The sequence below is a fragment of the Chelonia mydas genome, chromosome 7 (assembly GCF_015237465.2).
Source record: "Chelonia mydas isolate rCheMyd1 chromosome 7, rCheMyd1.pri.v2, whole genome shotgun sequence".
In the NCBI taxonomy this organism is placed as follows: Eukaryota; Metazoa; Chordata; order Testudines; family Cheloniidae; genus Chelonia; species Chelonia mydas.
Genome location: NC_057853.1, coordinates 15,269,813 through 15,287,206, shown reverse-complemented (window position 1 = coordinate 15,287,206; position 17,394 = coordinate 15,269,813). Strand labels below are relative to the sequence as shown.

Sequence of the window (17,394 nt, the reverse complement as noted above, 5' to 3'; positions counted from 1 at the left end):
ATGCCAGGTGCTTCAGAGGGAATGAACAGAACAGGTAATCATCAAGTGATCCATCCCCTGTCGCCCATTCCCAGCTTCTGGCAAACGGAGGCTAGGGACACCATCCCTGCACATCCTGGCTAATAGCCATTGATGGACCTATTCTCCATGAACTTATCTAGTTCTTTTTTGAACCCTGCTATAGTCTTGGACTTCACAACATCCTCTGGCAGAGAGTTCCACAGGTTGACTGTGTTATCTGAAGAAATACTTCCTTTTGTTTGTTTTAAACCTGCTGTCCATTAATTTCATTTGGAGATCCCTAGTTCTTGTGTTAAATAACACTTCCTTTTTTATTTTTTCCACACCGGTCATGATTTTATAGACCTCTGTCATATCCCCCCTCAGTCGTCTCTTTTCCAAGCTGAAAAGTTCCAGGCTTATTAATCTCTCCTCATATGGAAGTTGTTCCATACCCCTAATATTTTTGTTGCCCTTTTCTGTACCTTTTCCAGTTCCAATATATATTTTTAGAGATGGGGCGACCAGATCTGCATGCAGTACTTGAGATGTGGGCATATCATGGATTTAGAGAGAGGGAATATGATATTTTCTGTTTTATTATCTGTCCCTTTCTTAATGATTCTCAACATTATGTTAGATTTTTTGACTGCCGCTGCACATTGAAATGATGTTTTCAGAGAATTATCCGTAAAACTATATATATAGTTAAGATTATGTTTCCCAATGTGCATTACTTTGCATTTATCAACAATGAATTTCATCTGCCATTTTCTTGACCTGTCTCACAGTTTTGTGAGATCCCTTTGTAACTCTTCACACACTGCTTTGGACTTAACTATCTTGAATAGTTTTGTATCATCTTCAGTTCTGATTGGACTTTCTGTGCCCTGTGTTGATTGGCTGTTTTTATAAGGGCAGGAGAGGGAAAGCATTAGCCTTGGAGCTCCCCTGCCTCTTTTACCTTCTTTTCTTTCTGCTCTGTCCCATAGAATCATAGAAGATTAGGGTTGGAAGAGACCTCAGGCGGTCACCTAGTCCAATCCTCTGCTCAAAGCAGGACCAACCCCCAACTAAATCATCCCATACAATCATAGAAGATGATTCTCCACCCTTTTCTTTCAATTTAGCTAACAGCCCCCCCCCCCACCCCAAACAACCATGGAACTAACATAACTTTTGCTGCCATCACACTGTTCACTCTGGTTGTGGGTTCCACATTTTCCTCCTGAATCTGTCTTGTCTATTTAGACTGTAAGCTCTTCAGGGAAGGAACTTTCTGCTACTCTATGTTTGTACTGCCCCTAGCACAATGGGGCTCCATTTTTGGTTGGTCTTTAGGCACTACCCTAAAGTATGATTAATAATAATCATCATCATAATGCAAATCAAATAGGTGGAAGCTCATTTCAGATGTGCCATTGCTTGACATATTGGTTATTGCAGAGATTTAACCATATTAAATGGAAAGGAACTGGGGTCCCTTCTATTTAGTAACATATGCATAATATGTTTAAAACATTCTCTTAACTAAAACTAGATCTCCCTTTTCCTCCCCCATGCAATGTTAATTTACCTCTTTGGATGGTTTCCTGAGCACATCTCCTACTCCACCCCCACTCCTGAGCCCATGACTCAGTACAGTAACAATGCACATCAGCAATGTCTCACACGTATGCTCTTTATCCTCTTCCTCAATTTCTTCTTTAGATATCAGCTCTATTAACATAGGAAGCAAAGACAGGTTTAAAAGGCAAGAAGATGTGGTTTAAATAATTCTCTTCATTCTTTGAATTGTCTCTTGTTGGGAATTTTCTTCTCTCCCTTTAAAAACAATCATATGACTCTAACGATGTGTATCTAATAAACCATGTAGATCACCACAGCAGCACTTGTTAGCTAAGTACAGAACAGCTGTTTGGCTAGTCTCCATTGTTGGCTCAGTTGTGTCTCTTCTCTTCCCACCACCAAAAATTCTGTTTCTAGTTTCGTGCTGAGTTGGCTAAATTCTCTTTCCCGTTCTGTTACCATGCACAACTTTAGCTTACCAGATACCTGTTTATATAGAATCAGGGCTTTTTGACTGTTTTGAGGGCAAAGTGTTTGTTCATATGGATCTCCTGGTATCTGACAGAGGAATGATTGGACAGGTCTTGAGCTATGCTCTCAAAGGACAGCTTTGTCTCTTGCACTTCAAATGGCTACGGTGCCATTGCCAACTATGGAAATCGTATTTTATTTGAAAGGAACAGACGTCTTTTCCCACCAACTTTTACCAGTTTAGCTATAACTTCAGAGTTTGCTCTTTGCATTCCTAATTCATGCATTTTGAATCTGGAAGCTCCAGAACTAATTATGAGTATTCTGCAAAAATAGACTATTAAAAAAACCCTCCATGTCTTTCCTCTGATAATAAAAATGCATGTGCATTTATTGCAATATTAAACGTTAAAGATGGGTCTGAATCAAAATGTTGTGTCCAGATATCTCCAAACATTAGGGAGGTGATCAGAGATTTGTGCATCACATCCACCTCTGGTTGTAGACAAGCGTTGACATAAATAGATATCAACCTGACCTCTGACATTATCAAGTTTCCCGTGTCTTTTTGCAAATAAAGTACGTGAAGACCACCAAAATCATCCCCTGCCTCCTACAGCCAGGAAAGAATGGAAGGAACCGTTTTTGTATCTGTGCCATTGCTCAATTTATCATAGGGCACACTGGTGCAAATGGACATTTCCTCTTTAGAAGATGGGCTCTTGGCCATCATTGACCTTTGAAACATAAATACTTTATTTGAATGAAAAATACCAACGTTGTATCTCCCAGTCAAGACCATTAATCTCCGCAAGGAAGTAAATGTAACATGTAGGAAATAAGACAAAATATTTCACTATTCAACTTAAGGCTGATCATTGTACTACACATGATTGGACAAACATACTGCTATATTTCATGCCCAACATATTTATTTTTTCTTGTTTTTTTTTAAAAACCCATTTCATGTATTTATTCTGTTTATTATTTCTTAATACTCCAGAACAATATTAAAAACTTATTCCTTCGCTAATTAGTTAGAATACTGTCATCACCAATGCATTTATATTTGACTGCATCTTTCCACAATAACATTTGAAGATGCTTGTACCTTCAGAGACCAACTTATGAGGTCAGAATTGTTGATCTGCTGTTGCAAGGTTCAGGATTTTACAAAGAGGACGAGCTGCATCACTTTATCCCTCTCAAATTCATAAGGAAAGGCATTTCAAAACACAACATTTTCAATTCAGTTCAGTACTAAGCAATCCCATTGAATAAAATACGTATTTCTAGTCTACATACAGTATTTCACGTACCAAAACATATTTACGCTATTGAGGAGGTGGGATAAGTTAATCTGCCCTCAAATCAGATGTGCCCCTGATATCTTTATTCTGCCTGGTTTAATTACACACTTTTTTTTTTAATTTAAGATACTTGGCTAGAACAAAGTGAAAATTGAAGCTGTGGTGTAAGAGTTCAGTCGTGAAAGACACCTACCTTGTGAAGGAATGTCTGAAGAACAGTTTTCCCCACTACCTGCTCTACATACATCTGAATACAGGAACTCCCCAGTCATGGTATCACCAGCTTCTGTACGGTCTACAAAAATGCAAGTTATGGCATCAAAAAAGGTCATTTAACATTGCTTCAGTTTTTACATAACTGATTCACAGGTGTTAACACACACTGTAACATGAACGGAGTCTGCACTAAGTAACATGCGTATATTCCTGGGAAAGATTTTTCCACTGATATTTGAAGGTTAGAGGCCAATTAAACTCTTGCATCTAGTTATTTAACAATGTTTAAATGAAGGACAAAATAAAATGCTTTCCATTTCTGTGCACTAGGACCCAACACCATACAATTATTGTACACAGCACTCAGCCCCAAAGTTCATGAAGCAGTTGAAATTGATACACTACGTTGTATACACTACGTTCAGATGACATGGTTTCAACGTGCCTCAAAAACTTGCATTCATCATGCAGTGCAAGTTTATCAGGTGTTACAGATAATCAGATGTCCCTGGCACTGAGATCAACTGTGTGGAAACGTTGAAGCGAAGTGTCATTTGGTTCTTGACCTCTAGTTTGATAAATGGTAGAAATTAATCTCTGGTAGCAAGACGACCAAGCAAAGCTTTTCTGAACAGTTTAAGATTTGGAGAAAAAAAATGAAATGCCTGGTTAATAAGGTTATCTGCTGTTCTTTCTGTACTCCTCAATCACTAAGCTGACTGTTTAATGGAAAGCAGCATTTTACTTGCAATGACCAAAAAAACCCAACAACTTGCTATTGAACCTAAAAAAGCAACTATTTGGTGGCTGTTAATATTCTGAATGCAAACTGAGGAAAAGTATAAAGCTTGAGCTCACAGGAGCACCTCCACACTCCCTTTTATTTGTATTTATTTTATTATTGATGTTTCTACTTTGATTGTTGTAGAATTAAACCCACCATTAAAAGCAAAAATAACTGCCCAAATCCCACAAGTTAACCTGCAGGCTCTCCCAGCATTTGCAACCAGCAACCTCACCAGTTAAAGCCTGAGAGAACGAGTGGGCTTTTGCCAAAATACATTTAGGCTCTGCCTAACCAAGGCAGGATGTAAACTTCACAGATGGAGGGATATGACAGTCGAGATAATCCAATTCAGCTAAACGTAGCTTCTGCCCTGCCTCTAGTATGCTTGCAAATAAGTCAGGGCTGAAGCTACCTTTAGCTGAATTGGATTATCTCGACTGTCATATCATGCACTGTAAGAAATCTCTAATGTATGCAAAAAGGAAAGTTTAAACACTGTCTCCATTTTTGAGTGGGGACAGGGGTCTTGGCATTAGTTTACACAACATTAGAAGCGCCATTTGCATCAGTCAATTTCTTGTTTGGAAAGCATCTTTTACCGGAATTACATTTGTACTCAACCCTTATCAGGTGTCAAGTACCCCCTGCAAGCTGTGCAGGGCGCGAGGCACCTCACAGGATCAAGCCCTTTATGCTTTTGAACCTTGCACAGTTAAAATGTCCCATACCAACCTGGCAATAACGTTTCATTAGGCAGCTTATCTACTTCCAGGATAAAGTCATCTTTGAAGAACAGGTACCCCACTATCGAGAACAGGTAAACCAAGATAAGAGCAAGAACAGCAGTCAAGATGATGGAACGTCCATTGCGAGTGACACTTTTAATGACATTCAGCAAGGTCTCTTCTCTGTACACCAAGTCAAAAAGCTGGAAAAAAGGGGCAGGTCAAGCCGTTTCACAAGTTTACTGCTAATGAAACTGGTGGCATGTTACATTTTGGGGCAATGCAGAGTAGGACGTAAATAATCTAATTCCAGTGTTTTAAGGTTTGCCCTTTGTTAAGCAGATAGTTAATTTAGAATTCTGGAGCATCACCTAATAACTAAATGGAATAGCACGACCACCCAACTGATTTTACATTACCCCTTCCCGATATACCTTCCCCCCCCCCCCCCCCCCGCAACTCCCTTGAAGTAACCATCTAATTGATGATGTGTTAAGGATTAGAGGAGTTGGAGGTCAGAAGACTTTGGTGGTAATCCTGACTGTGCTAGTGACTTGTACAAAGGTACCTGGCCTCTTTGTACCTCTTTCCTCAACTGTAAAACGGGGATACTTCTATTTCAGTGACCACATAGGTGTGCTAAGCAGCTATGCTGATTAATGTTAGTAAAATGCTTAGGGATCTTTGACCGGTTAAGTGCTATCAACTTACCAAGCATTCTTGTACTGTACTGAGTATTTAGCACACTAGATAACGTGTGCTCTCTTTTCTCAAACATTATCTCTGCTTCACATTCTCTCTTTTCAGCACCAAACTGAAAAGTATAACCTACTTCAGAAGTTAAAGTTGGCAGGTCTCTTTAAACTTCAATTAAAAAAAATAAAGAAAGATGACATGCTTAAAATAAGGGTTTTTTTTGGAAAAGGTGGATTTGTGGTGGTGGGTTAATCTTTTCTGGGTTTTGTCTTTGTTCCCTTATAGACAAATACTTCCTTCACTTCCCATTCTTCTCAATCTATCCTATCGCCAACTTGATATGGACCACTCAGTTACCAAATGATGGGACAAAATAAATGTTAAAATATGAGATGGCAAAAATACCTAACTCCAGCTCCCACTCTCAACCGCTTACCCTATGCATATCCCTTTAAAGAACTCTGAATAGAGGTCATATGAGGTCTGCACGAAGCTATTGCCCCTTTCCTATATTTCCTTGTCATCAGATTGCAGATTTGTATGGTAGAAGAGTAAACGGTCATACATTGATGACACATTTGTGGCAGTAAAACTGCATTTCCCAATTTTTCCATAATGGAATAAAGGAAACAATTGAAAACAGATACACAATGATGTAGCAAGCAGCAACTAAGTAGAGGGTTGCTTAGAAATTGACACCCACCTGCTATAGACATACTTGTTCATGACACACTTTGAATAGTATTGCGTCATGCATTGTAGGTTCCGCACCTAATGGGAAGGCTTAGGAAAGGGATCTTGGTCACTCTCCCAAGGCCTGGAATCATGGTCAGAGATTAAAAAAAAAGGCTCCCAAATATACTAAGCACCCAAACTCACTGTAAGTCACTGGTACAGCTTCTGACATTGGGGAAGCATCACTTGCCTTTCAGAACAATCTGCCTCTCATTCCTGCCAGGATTTCTCCTGAAGTAACTACCATTTACGTGCTATCTGTGCCAGATTTTGTAGCGAGTTTTCTGATCTGGGTAGTGTCCACTGGTGACTTAGCTGAGACTTGGATACTTCACCTGGTATCAATGTTACTTTGAGGATATTTTAAGCCAATTTATTATCGAATCTTAAAACCAGAGAGACAAATTATATAGTCTAGGCAAGCTAAGAAATGGCACAAAGGAATCTGCTTTTATCCTTCCCCCAATACCTCAGCTGTCTGGGAATGGGGCCTGAAATGGGGAAATTCTTGTAAATTAGTCCTCTTTGCAATTGTACACATTCATAAATCCCACATTTTAATTACAACAAAGCAATGTGTACTGCTTGTGTATGGTACTGGAGTAGAAGAAATTACAAGTCTTCCATTTATCTATGAGGTAAGAAGACCAGGAGTAGCACAGGGGCAGAGCAAGTCCCCCCAGTAAACTCTCAAGCTAAAACAGCATGAGTTTGGGCTCCTGACAAGGACTACACCTCTACCCCGATATAACGTGGTAAAGCAGTGCTCCGGGGGCGGGGGTGGAGGGGTGGACTGCACACTCCGGTGGATCAAAGCAAGTTCGATATAACGCGATTTCACCTATAACGTGGTAAGATTTTTTGGCTCCTGGGGACAGCGTTATATTGGGGTAGAGGTGTACCACTAAAAAACGACCCCACCAAGGAGAGCAGCCACACTGGAAGTGGAGAACCTAGGTTCTATTTTTGGGTAGATTGTACAGTGACACATTTATGTCTTTTGGATACTACTGTGATGGTGGCTTTAAAAAAAAAACAGACAGCGTTTCAAAAGAGAAGATGAATACCTACCAACAAACTATAGAAAAATTCATGTACGAAGAGCCCCATAGCACAGATAAGAAGGTATAGCAGATGATAAAGGAATTCCACGTCCAGGATCATTGCCTTGTATCCTCTAGTGAATGTGCCACAGTTACCCACAAAACTCATCAGGAAAATTATTTTATTACAAACCTAAAGAGATAATTACAGTCAAGGTTAGCTATAGTGTGCAACACATGCCTGACAATTGCAGACTCTAAGTCAGTAGCAATTCAGCAACATCTTTCGATCAACAACTGCAATAAGGACTTGTAGAATGTTTGAGCAATTTATACATTTGGGTCAGACTCTGCCCTCGGTTACGTCTATCTATGCAGCCCAATCTAAACTGACCCAAGAGCAAAAACCGGCCCTTATAAAAGGGACGTACAAAATCTTTTCAATTGTGACTGAATACGTCTACATATTTGAGATTGCAAAAACCACTCACTCAGTTGGAAGAGGTAAGACTTTAAAAAAAAAAATAGTGTAAAACTAACTTTTCACTCAAAATGCATCGGCCTCAAACAAATAGCTCCTTGGAACAGAAGCACTTAAATTTCTGAGATATCCCCAGTAACGTGTTAATAAGAAAATAAATACAGGTTCCCATCACCCAGCTATTTTTAGATTGGGTATATAGTAATCATGTGTAGCAGGACACAAAATTGCCAATATCAATGGTTCCTCAACCACAAGTGGAGCTGTTAATCATTACCACAGCAAATAATAATGATACGACTGACTAACATATTGGCATATATGTGGCACTGAGAACATATTTAGATAACAAGACGTGTAATTCAATTGTCTACTTTAAGGTAATTATATAATATATACACAAAAAGACATCCAGGAGATACGACCTTTGCACAGCTCCTATTGGCTTAGTCAAAGAGAAGCTTCCATTTGGCTCACTTGGTAGACCCCTTCTGCCTGCAGACCACAAATGTTTGAATTTGAGTCTTACTGAAGTTCTTTCTGCTGGCTGAACTTGCACGTTTGCTCTGCAGCAAACTGCTCAATGTCCTACTTTTGACTGGCAGATAAGCTACAAGCATTTGGGACACTTATTGTTTGATACATCTTACAAACTCCCACCTTCTGTAGCTCAGTGACTGAAGAAGAGAAGCGTTTGAGCAAACTCCTCAAAGTACTGTAGGGTCACCGAGATTTCTTAACGTTTCTAGCTGAGCTGGGAGCTGTCACTAGACTGTGACAAAGCAGGGAGACACATTGGAGCTCTTAAACTTCCAACTGAAGCACAGCACAGCAATTCTATTTTTAAAGAAAAGCCCCAATCCAATTAGGGAATTACTTTTTACACCAATTACTCCACAATGTTCTCGATTGAGTATTTAGAGTCTGATATTTTCATGAGTGGATAAGAAATTCTTATGTAAAATGCAAGAGAATTTAAATGAAAACCTACATGATACTTACATTGAATGCACCCAGAAGAAATAAAGTAGGCTGCAAACCTACTGAAAATATTAGTCGCAATATCGTAGAAGCTATTAAAGCTCGGATACCATGCGGCTTAGGAAGAGCTATAACTATGGCCAAAGATATCAGCATAGCTGTCCAGAGTAAGCCCGACAAGTGGGGCTCCAGTGTACCTAGGATGGAAAAAATAAAAGAAGATTCAATATTCCTAACTACCAAATATAACAAAGCCAAGATTAGCCAGATAAATGCCATTTTAATGTTATTACTGTGCAATATCACTAACCCACCTGTTCAGCCATTACAGATTGATAAGTGGTGAAGCTGAGTAACAACATCCTGGGTACATTTTAATTAAGTATATTACTTGAACACATAAAGCATTGTGTGTCAAGCATCATCATTAAAGGGAATCTTCATTTTGTTGTGCGTTACTTAGACACATTATCATTTGAAAACATAGAAGACCGATTTTCTAATGCACTCAGTAGCTTCCCTGAATGGGAGGGTGAAGAGTGACCACATAAGTACCCTGGGCCTAACCTTCCTATCACTCCTATCATACCCGTCTATTACACTTTTTAAAAAAAATAAACTAAAAGCTTTACCAGTTTTTGCCATTTCCTGGTATTTTTAGTTCTCTTTGGAGAGTCCCATGCGCCTGGCTGGTTATAACACATCAGCCAGCCTGGCTAAATACACTTCAGTTAAAGAGCCATAAAAAAAACCCAGCCTACAACACTACCACAGTGTGGGGGGCTACTTCAAACGTGAACAAGCATCCCTTTCATGACGAAGGCCACATATAAAAAGAGTTGCATCTTTCCAAACCATTTGTATCTCAGCAGGAACCAGATCAGAGGGAGAGATTCCCTAAATTTTGTAGCAGTCTGCAGCTCCTGTGCCAGAACTGAGGGGACTGTTCCATCTCAGTAAGCATGTCAACACATGCACAATGAAGGCTTTTTCAAACAAGACTGGGAGGGGAGAGAAGGAGAGTTATGCTCTTCCACGTACGAAGAACAACCGTATACTTTCAGTCTGCACTACTTATTTTAGATTTATGAAAAACAACAGAAGAATGAACAAAAGCCATGTCCCCCAGAGACGGCACAGTGTGTTCAGAAACTTTGGACAAAAGGGCTGCCACGGCAGAGCCCTAAGGAACAAAGGTGCAATGCTCAAAACAGAGGCATCAGATTTGAAAGTGACATATGCCACAGGGAGGGAAAAGCAGAGAGAAGGTACAAAAGACCATTTAGGAAGTGAATATACTCGGCATTGGAATTCCAGGGAGAGGGGAGAATGCACTTTTGAAGGATCTAGCCACTTGTTTAAGTGTTAATATTCTGACAGTTATAATAAAATCTAAAACATTAATATATTCTCTCTCTTCAGTTTCAGCCATTCACAGCAGGCCTGCAAATCTAGCTAGAATTAAAGACACCTTCAAGGTTGCCTGCAGTACCTGCTTTTGAAAGGCCACACCACAGGCTGCTTATCAGCATTAGAATAAGTGGAATGGAATGCTGTTATTAAAGGGAACTTTTAAGACTGCCCCAGCAGCATATTCTGCTGCCTTCTCAAAGTGGGAGGTGTGGGAATAGAAAAGAGATTAGAGTTCAGGTCACAAACTCATTCCTCGCTGCCGGGGACAGTAGGGGGCTGGGAGCATAGTGGAAGTAATGTTTTAGCCCCTGGAAAACAGAGTTCCAGTTGGGAATGACCAATCTGTGGCCAAAGCTGAATCTCAGTGAAGACATGTACACTCCTAGTCAGAAGAGGTGTGTCAGAAGTCTGTTGCACATCTGCTGGCAGAAAGACATGTCTGTTTTCAGAAGTGCTATGCACCTGCAGAGATCAATGGAAGATTCTCGGCATCTTGGAAACCCTAGACACCTATTTAGGAGCCTAAATATGGATTTAGGTACCTAATTGTAGGCATTCAAGTTTGCAAATTTTGGCGTTCCACACTGTGGTAAATCTCACAGTATTATGCACTTAGCAGCTCAGAGTCCAGCTGGCCTGAACCATGTAGAGACACCATAAGAATGGCCATACAAGGTTGAAACAATGGTCCATCTAGCCCAGTATCCTGTCTCTGTGCCAGATGCTTCAGAGGGAACAAACAGAATAGGGCAACTTCGAATGAACCATCCCCTGTCATTCAGTTCTAGCTTCTGGCAGTTGGAGGTTTAGGGACTGTGACAAAGTTCCTCCTCTACCTTGGTGGGTCTTGCGCTTATTGGTGGATTTGCTCGCCTTGGAGCTTCACGGCAAACCTCAGCTTGGCCGTTTTTCTGAACCCACAGTCCAGGTCGATGACTCCTGTGTCTGACCAGGAGTTGGGAAGTTTGGGGGAACCCGGGCCCGCCCTCTACTCCGGGTTCCAGCCCAGGGCCCTGTGGCATGCAGCTGTCTAGAGTGCCTCATGGAACAGCTGGGCAACAGCTACAACTCCCTGGCCTCCTCCCAACACTTTCTTTATTCTCACCATAGGACCTTCCTCTTTTAAACCCAGGTGCTCTGATTAGCCTGCATTAATTGATTCTAACAGCTTCTTGATTGGCTGCAGGTGTTCTAATCAGCCTGTCTGTCTTAATTGTCTCCAGAAGGTTCCTGATTGTTCTGAAACCTTCCCTGTTACCTTACAAAGGGAAAAGGGACTTACTTAACCTGGGGCTAATATATCTGCCTTCTATTACTCTCCTGGAGCCATCTGGCCCGACCCTGTCACAGGACATTCAGAGCTTGAGGTTGCGTCCTTTATCATCTTGGCCAATAGCCATTGATTGATCTGTCCTCCATGAACTCATCTAATTCTTTTTTGAATCCAGTTGTACTTTTGGCCTTCACAACTTCCCATGGCAACAAGTACCACAGATTGACTGTGCAGCGTGTGAAGAAGTACTTCCTTATGTTTGTTTTAAACCTGCTGCCTATTAATTTCATCTGGTGATCCTTGGGTTTTGTGTTACGTGAAGGGGTAAATAACACTTCCCTAATCACTTTCTCCACACCATTCATGATTTTGTAGCCCTCTATCATATTCCCTCTTAGTCATCTCTTTTCTTAACTGAACAGTCCTAGTCATTTTTAATCTGTCTTCATATGGAAGCTGTTCTGTACCCCTAATCAATTTTGTTGCCCTTGTCCGGACCTTTTCCAATTCTAATATATCTTTTTGGAGATGAGGTGGTAAGAACTGCATGCAGGACTCAAGTTGTTGGCGTACCATGGATTTATATAGCAGCATTATGATATTTTCTGTCTGATCTATCCCTTTCCTAATGGTTTCTTGCATTCTGTTAGCTTTTTCACTGCTGCTGCTCATTGAGCAGATGTTTTCAGGATGACTCCATGCTCCTTCTTAAGTAGTAACAGCTAATTTGGGAAAAATGAGAGTTTTCCCTAAATGATCGATTTTGAAAGGCTTATTGATGTTTAACTAATCAAGGGTTTAAAATGATTTTATATAAATAACAAAGCGTTAGATGGTTCATGAGGTGTTGAGAATCTGCAAAATGAAGTCCCTAAAAGTTATAAGGCCAAAAAAAATGGTTACCTATCTTTTCGTAACACTTGTTCTTCAAGGTGTGTTGCTCATGTCCATTCCATTCTAGGTGTGTGCGTGCCCACGCGCACAGTTATTGGAGATTTTTGCTTTAGCAGTATTCATAGGTTCAGCTATAGCGCCCTCTTGGGTATTGCACTCATGCGTTGCTATATTAGGGGCTGCCGACCCCCTATGCCCTCTCAGTTCCTTCTTGCCGGCAACTCCAACAGAGGGGTAGGAGGGTGGGTAATGCAATGGACATGAGCTACACATCTCACAGAACAGCTACAAAAAGGTAGGTAACCATTTTCCCTTCTTTGAGTGCGTGCTCATGTCGATTCCATTCTAGATGACTCACAAGCAGTATCCTTGAAGGTGGGCTCAGAGTTCACAGTCTAGCGGCTTGTAACACTGCTCTACTGAAGGCAGGATCATCCCAGGCCTGTTGGGTAAGTGTGTAATGGGACGTGAACATTTGGACGGACAACCAGGTGGCCGCCCTACAGATATTCTGGGTAGGCACTTGTGCTAGGAAAGCTGCTGAGGAGACTTGCACTCTGGTTGAACGGGTGGTTACGATTGCCTGAGGTGGCACCTTTGCCTGATTGTAATAGCAGTGAATGCAGGCAGTGATTCAAGAAGAAATTATTTCAGTGGACACTGGACGACCTTTCATCCTGTTGGCCACCACGACAAACAATTGCGTCAGCTTGCAGAATGGTTTGATCCTTTTAATGTAGAAAGCTAGCACCTTCCTGACATCTAGGGAATGCAACCTATGCTCCTCCTCCAACTTTTGCGGCTTTGGAAAAAAGACAGGTAAGTAAATGTTGTGGCCCATATGAAACTGCGAGACCACAGTGGGGAGGAAAGCCTGGTGTGGCTGCAGCCGGATCTCGTCTTTGTAGAAGACTTTATAGGGCAGTTCTGAGGTAAGCGCCCTAATCTTGGAGGCCCAGCAGGTGGATGTTATCACAGCTAGGAGCACGATGACCTTCCAGGACAGCAGAAGGAGAGAGCAGGAAGTCAGAGGCTCAAAGGGGAGTCCCGTGAGCCGTGACAGCACAAGTTGCAGATCCCATGGTGCAGGTAGAGGCACTCGACGCCCTTGAGGAACCAGGCAGTCATGTCCTGGGCAAAAACCGACCTACCCTCAGGCGACAGACAGAAGGTTTAAATGGTGGACAGATGAAAATGACACGCGTTGGAGCTTGAGATGCAGAAGGTAGTCCAGGATCAATTGCAGCGAGGCCTGCTCAGCCTGAATACCTTTATTTGAGGTCCAACAAGCAAAACGCTTCCATTTGGCCAGGTAGGTCACTCTGGTGGAGGGCTTTCTGCTGGTCCCAACAGGACCTGCTGGAGGAGGGCATAACATTAAAGAGGTCATCGGACTCCTCCACTAGCTCCTTGACCTCCAAGTTCGGTTTGGCAGCCAACCTCTTGAGCAGAGCCTGGTACTCCTTGAAGTCATTGGAGGGGGGGCTCCTCAGCAACTCCGGGGTGGGCACGTAGCCTGAGACACCACTTCTTCATCCGGAGATGACAAAGATGACTGCACAGCAAGGGGAGGGGCGGCTTCCCTTTGCTCATCCGGGAACAGTTCCTTGGGCACTGGGGCCTGCTGTGTCACCCCCGCATTGGATTCGGCACCATGCTCCGACTCAGGTGCTGGCTGCGCTGGGGGCAGCTTGTCCGATACGGCCTGGGAGGAACTGGGGGAGTAGAGGACCAGCATAACAGGTACACCCCATGGGTTCCAGTACTGCCACTGAGTGGGCCATTGCCCCTGCCTCCACGCCACTGCCGCAGGAGCCGCGCTGGTCTCGCAGGCCTGTGGTGATTTGGATTTTCTAGATGAGGGCTGAACTCCCCTTCAGGCTCGGACCATTGCCCTTCTGGTGACCAGGGCGGAGCTGTGGATGCCTGAATCTGTTGGCTGACCCTCGTCAGCGACTGGTAAGGAGAGGGCTAGGACCAGCACCTGCCTGAAGAGCGATACTTGGGAGCCAGAGACCAGTGCCGTGACTGGGAACGATCCCGCAGAAGGAGGGAATCGATGCCTGGGAGAACGCCTCGGTGATGGTGATCTGTGCCGTGATGAACTCTGGCAGTGGTACCATGGGTACGGGGATCGGCATCATGACTCAGGTGTCCCATGCATTGCAGGCCGAGACCTTGGCGTCAGGTACATGAGTCTTCTAACTGGGGACCAAGGCTGCGGTGCCGGGATCCGAGGCCACGGTGACGGGGACCAACGCCTGTGATCCGGAGATGCTCTGCTGCATTAGGGGGCGGTCCCATAACCGGTTTGCCCAGAAATGCTGGGGCCTTGGCTGGGTCCATTGCCTGGCTTGACGTCTGCGGTGCCAGTTGGCCTGCTTGCTCTTTGGCCACTGGGCCTGCTTGAGGCACAGATGACCCTAGTAGGGGCCGGGATCCCTTGCCATTCCCAGGAGTCGGAGGTGGGTCCCTGGCTGGAATAGGAGTTCCAACCACAGCGGTACCCCTCAGCAACTCTGGGGTGGGCACGTAGCCTGAGACAGGTCCTTTGCCTGAAGTCCCTGTTTTCTGCGGTGCTGGTGGGTCTGTCAACTTCGACCTCTTCTTAAGCACCAGGGAGGGGGAACGGTGCTGGGAGAGTTCTGGTGCTGGGAGTGCGCTGCGCACCAATGCCAAGGTACCAGGTGTGGAGTCCGATCAAGAGGGCTCTGAGATAGGATGAAGAGCAGCCTCCATGAGGAGGACTCTCAAGCAGATATCCTGCTCCTTCTGAGTTCGAGGGCGAAAGTTTTTGCAGATCCTGCACTTATCCTTTCTGTGGGACTCCCCCAAACACTTGAAATAGCTCCCGTGCTCACTAATGGGCATCAGCCGGCTGCACGATGAACATGACAAAGCCTGGGGAAAGGGGCATGCTTCGCTCCGAGGCAAAGTCCCAGCTGTGACTAACTCCTAAACAACTACTCTGAGGGCATGGCTGCACTTGCAGATGTAGAGCACTTTGAGTTAAACCAGCCTTCGTAGAGCGCAGTAGGAAAAGCGCGGCCGTCTGTCCACACGGACAGCTTCAAGCGCACGGTCGTGGCCACATTTGCGGCACTTGCAGCGGCATTGGGAGCGGTGCATTATGGGCAGCTATCCCAGCATGCAAGTGACTGCAACGTGCTTTTCAAATGGGGCTGGTGGTGGAGTGTGACAGGGAGTGTGTTGTGTGTATGTGGGGGGAGAGACAGTAGGTTTTTAGGGGGCTGAGAGAATGTCAGCATGCTGTCTTGTAAGTTCAGACAGCAGCAGGCCCCCCTTGCCCCCCACCTCTCTCTCTCTCTCTCTCTCTCTCTCTCTCTCTCACAGCATTCCACACTAATGGTTGCTTTGTCTCAGAGCAGATAAGCAGCCCGCAGTCAGAAACGGAGCTTTCAAAGGGCATATCCGCATTCCTACAGTGATTCAAAAACAATGACAAGAGTGGCCACTTGACTTAAGGGGATTATGGGACATCTCCGGAGGCTGATCAGAGTACAATAATGCAACACCTCGTCCAGACTGGCGCCGCGGCACTCCAGCAGGGTCGCAGCAAACATTATTCCACTCGCCGAGGTGGAGTATCAGCAGCGCTGTAGCCGCAGAGTCAGAGCGCTCTACGTGCCTTGCCAGTGTGGGCGGGTAGTGAGCTAGTGCACCTGGGGTTCCTTTATTGCGCTGTAACTCGCAAGTGTAGCCAAGCCCTAACACTTAACTTAAAGGTCTAACTAAGTACCTATCAACTAACAACAAAGGAGACAGAACAATGGACTGTAAGAACTACTAATGCTCTTGCAATGCAAGACAAGGCGCTCTGACCAACCATCACGGGCGGTAAGAAGGAACTGAGAGGGTGTAAGGTCGGCATCACCTAACATACCAACGCATGAGCGAGGCACTGAAGAGAGCGCTACAGCCAACCCTCCAGATACTGCTAAGGCAAAAATATCCGATGACTGTGCATGTGGGCGCACACACACCTAGAATGGAACCAACATGAGCAAGCACTTGAAGAAGAATGATTATTTCTTTTCCCATCTTAGTCAGAACACTGAGGTCCTTTCCATTAGACTCAAAAGGTCTAACTCATAATCCCACATAAACTGTTTATTAGACATTAAGCTATCAGCCATAAAAATCTGACTTAAAATTTTACTTCTGATCTTTGAAACTAGATATAGAAATTTGGGGACTGTTTGCTTGCACTTACTAAATCTTTCCAACCACCAGTGAGACCAGTACCCAGATAATTGCACATTTTACTGTATCTTGTGGCAGAAGAGAAAATTCCTGCAGAAACAAGAATCCTACACATTCCAGAATTTAACCCAGTTCCACCCTCCCAAACAACCCTCTCACCAGAATGTCAGAGATCTTGGTCTAACATGAGACATACCGTCTCAACGCCCTCATTGGAAAAGACGGACATCGTTTTAGATCCCCATTTAACTTATCTGCGCTGATCTGCCTCTACGCCACTGCTCTTATAGCTCAGCATCAAATAGTAAATTGATAAATTAAGGCCCTCTTAAATTCACCTTGTTCCTTTACTATTTTTGTGGCATTCTTTCTGGTGGCTTTCATTTCACACGTAGGGCTCACTGGATTTTGGGCTTTAGTTGGGCTATGGTTGAGATGTTGAAGCTTTGAAACATGCAACCCACCATACAACCAGTAGGAGATCTGAGGAGTGGCAAGCTGGATTAGAAAGGAGAGAGTATATGTCTGCCTGTTACCTAGATCCATTTCATATGTACATTATGCCTTGGATATTGC

At 43.6% G+C, this 17,394-nt stretch overlaps 1 protein-coding gene across 4 annotated transcripts in view; it reads right to left on the bottom strand.

The window, feature by feature from the left end:
* ITPR1 (inositol 1,4,5-trisphosphate receptor type 1) overlaps positions 1-17,394 on the bottom strand; it is a 249,558-nt gene that overhangs the window by 22,806 nt on the left and 209,358 nt on the right. For all 4 annotated transcript variants that reach the window (XM_037905875.2, XM_043552286.1, XM_043552287.1 and 1 more), the window contains 5 exons: positions 9,036-9,211; positions 7,581-7,745; positions 5,086-5,281; positions 3,544-3,645; positions 1,577-1,719 (listed from right to left, as the gene is read on the bottom strand). In XM_037905875.2, coding sequence (XP_037761803.1) covers positions 1,577-1,719; positions 3,544-3,645; positions 5,086-5,281; positions 7,581-7,745; positions 9,036-9,211 — 782 coding nt within the window. The remainder of the gene's footprint in view (positions 1-1,576; positions 1,720-3,543; positions 3,646-5,085; positions 5,282-7,580; positions 7,746-9,035; positions 9,212-17,394) is intronic.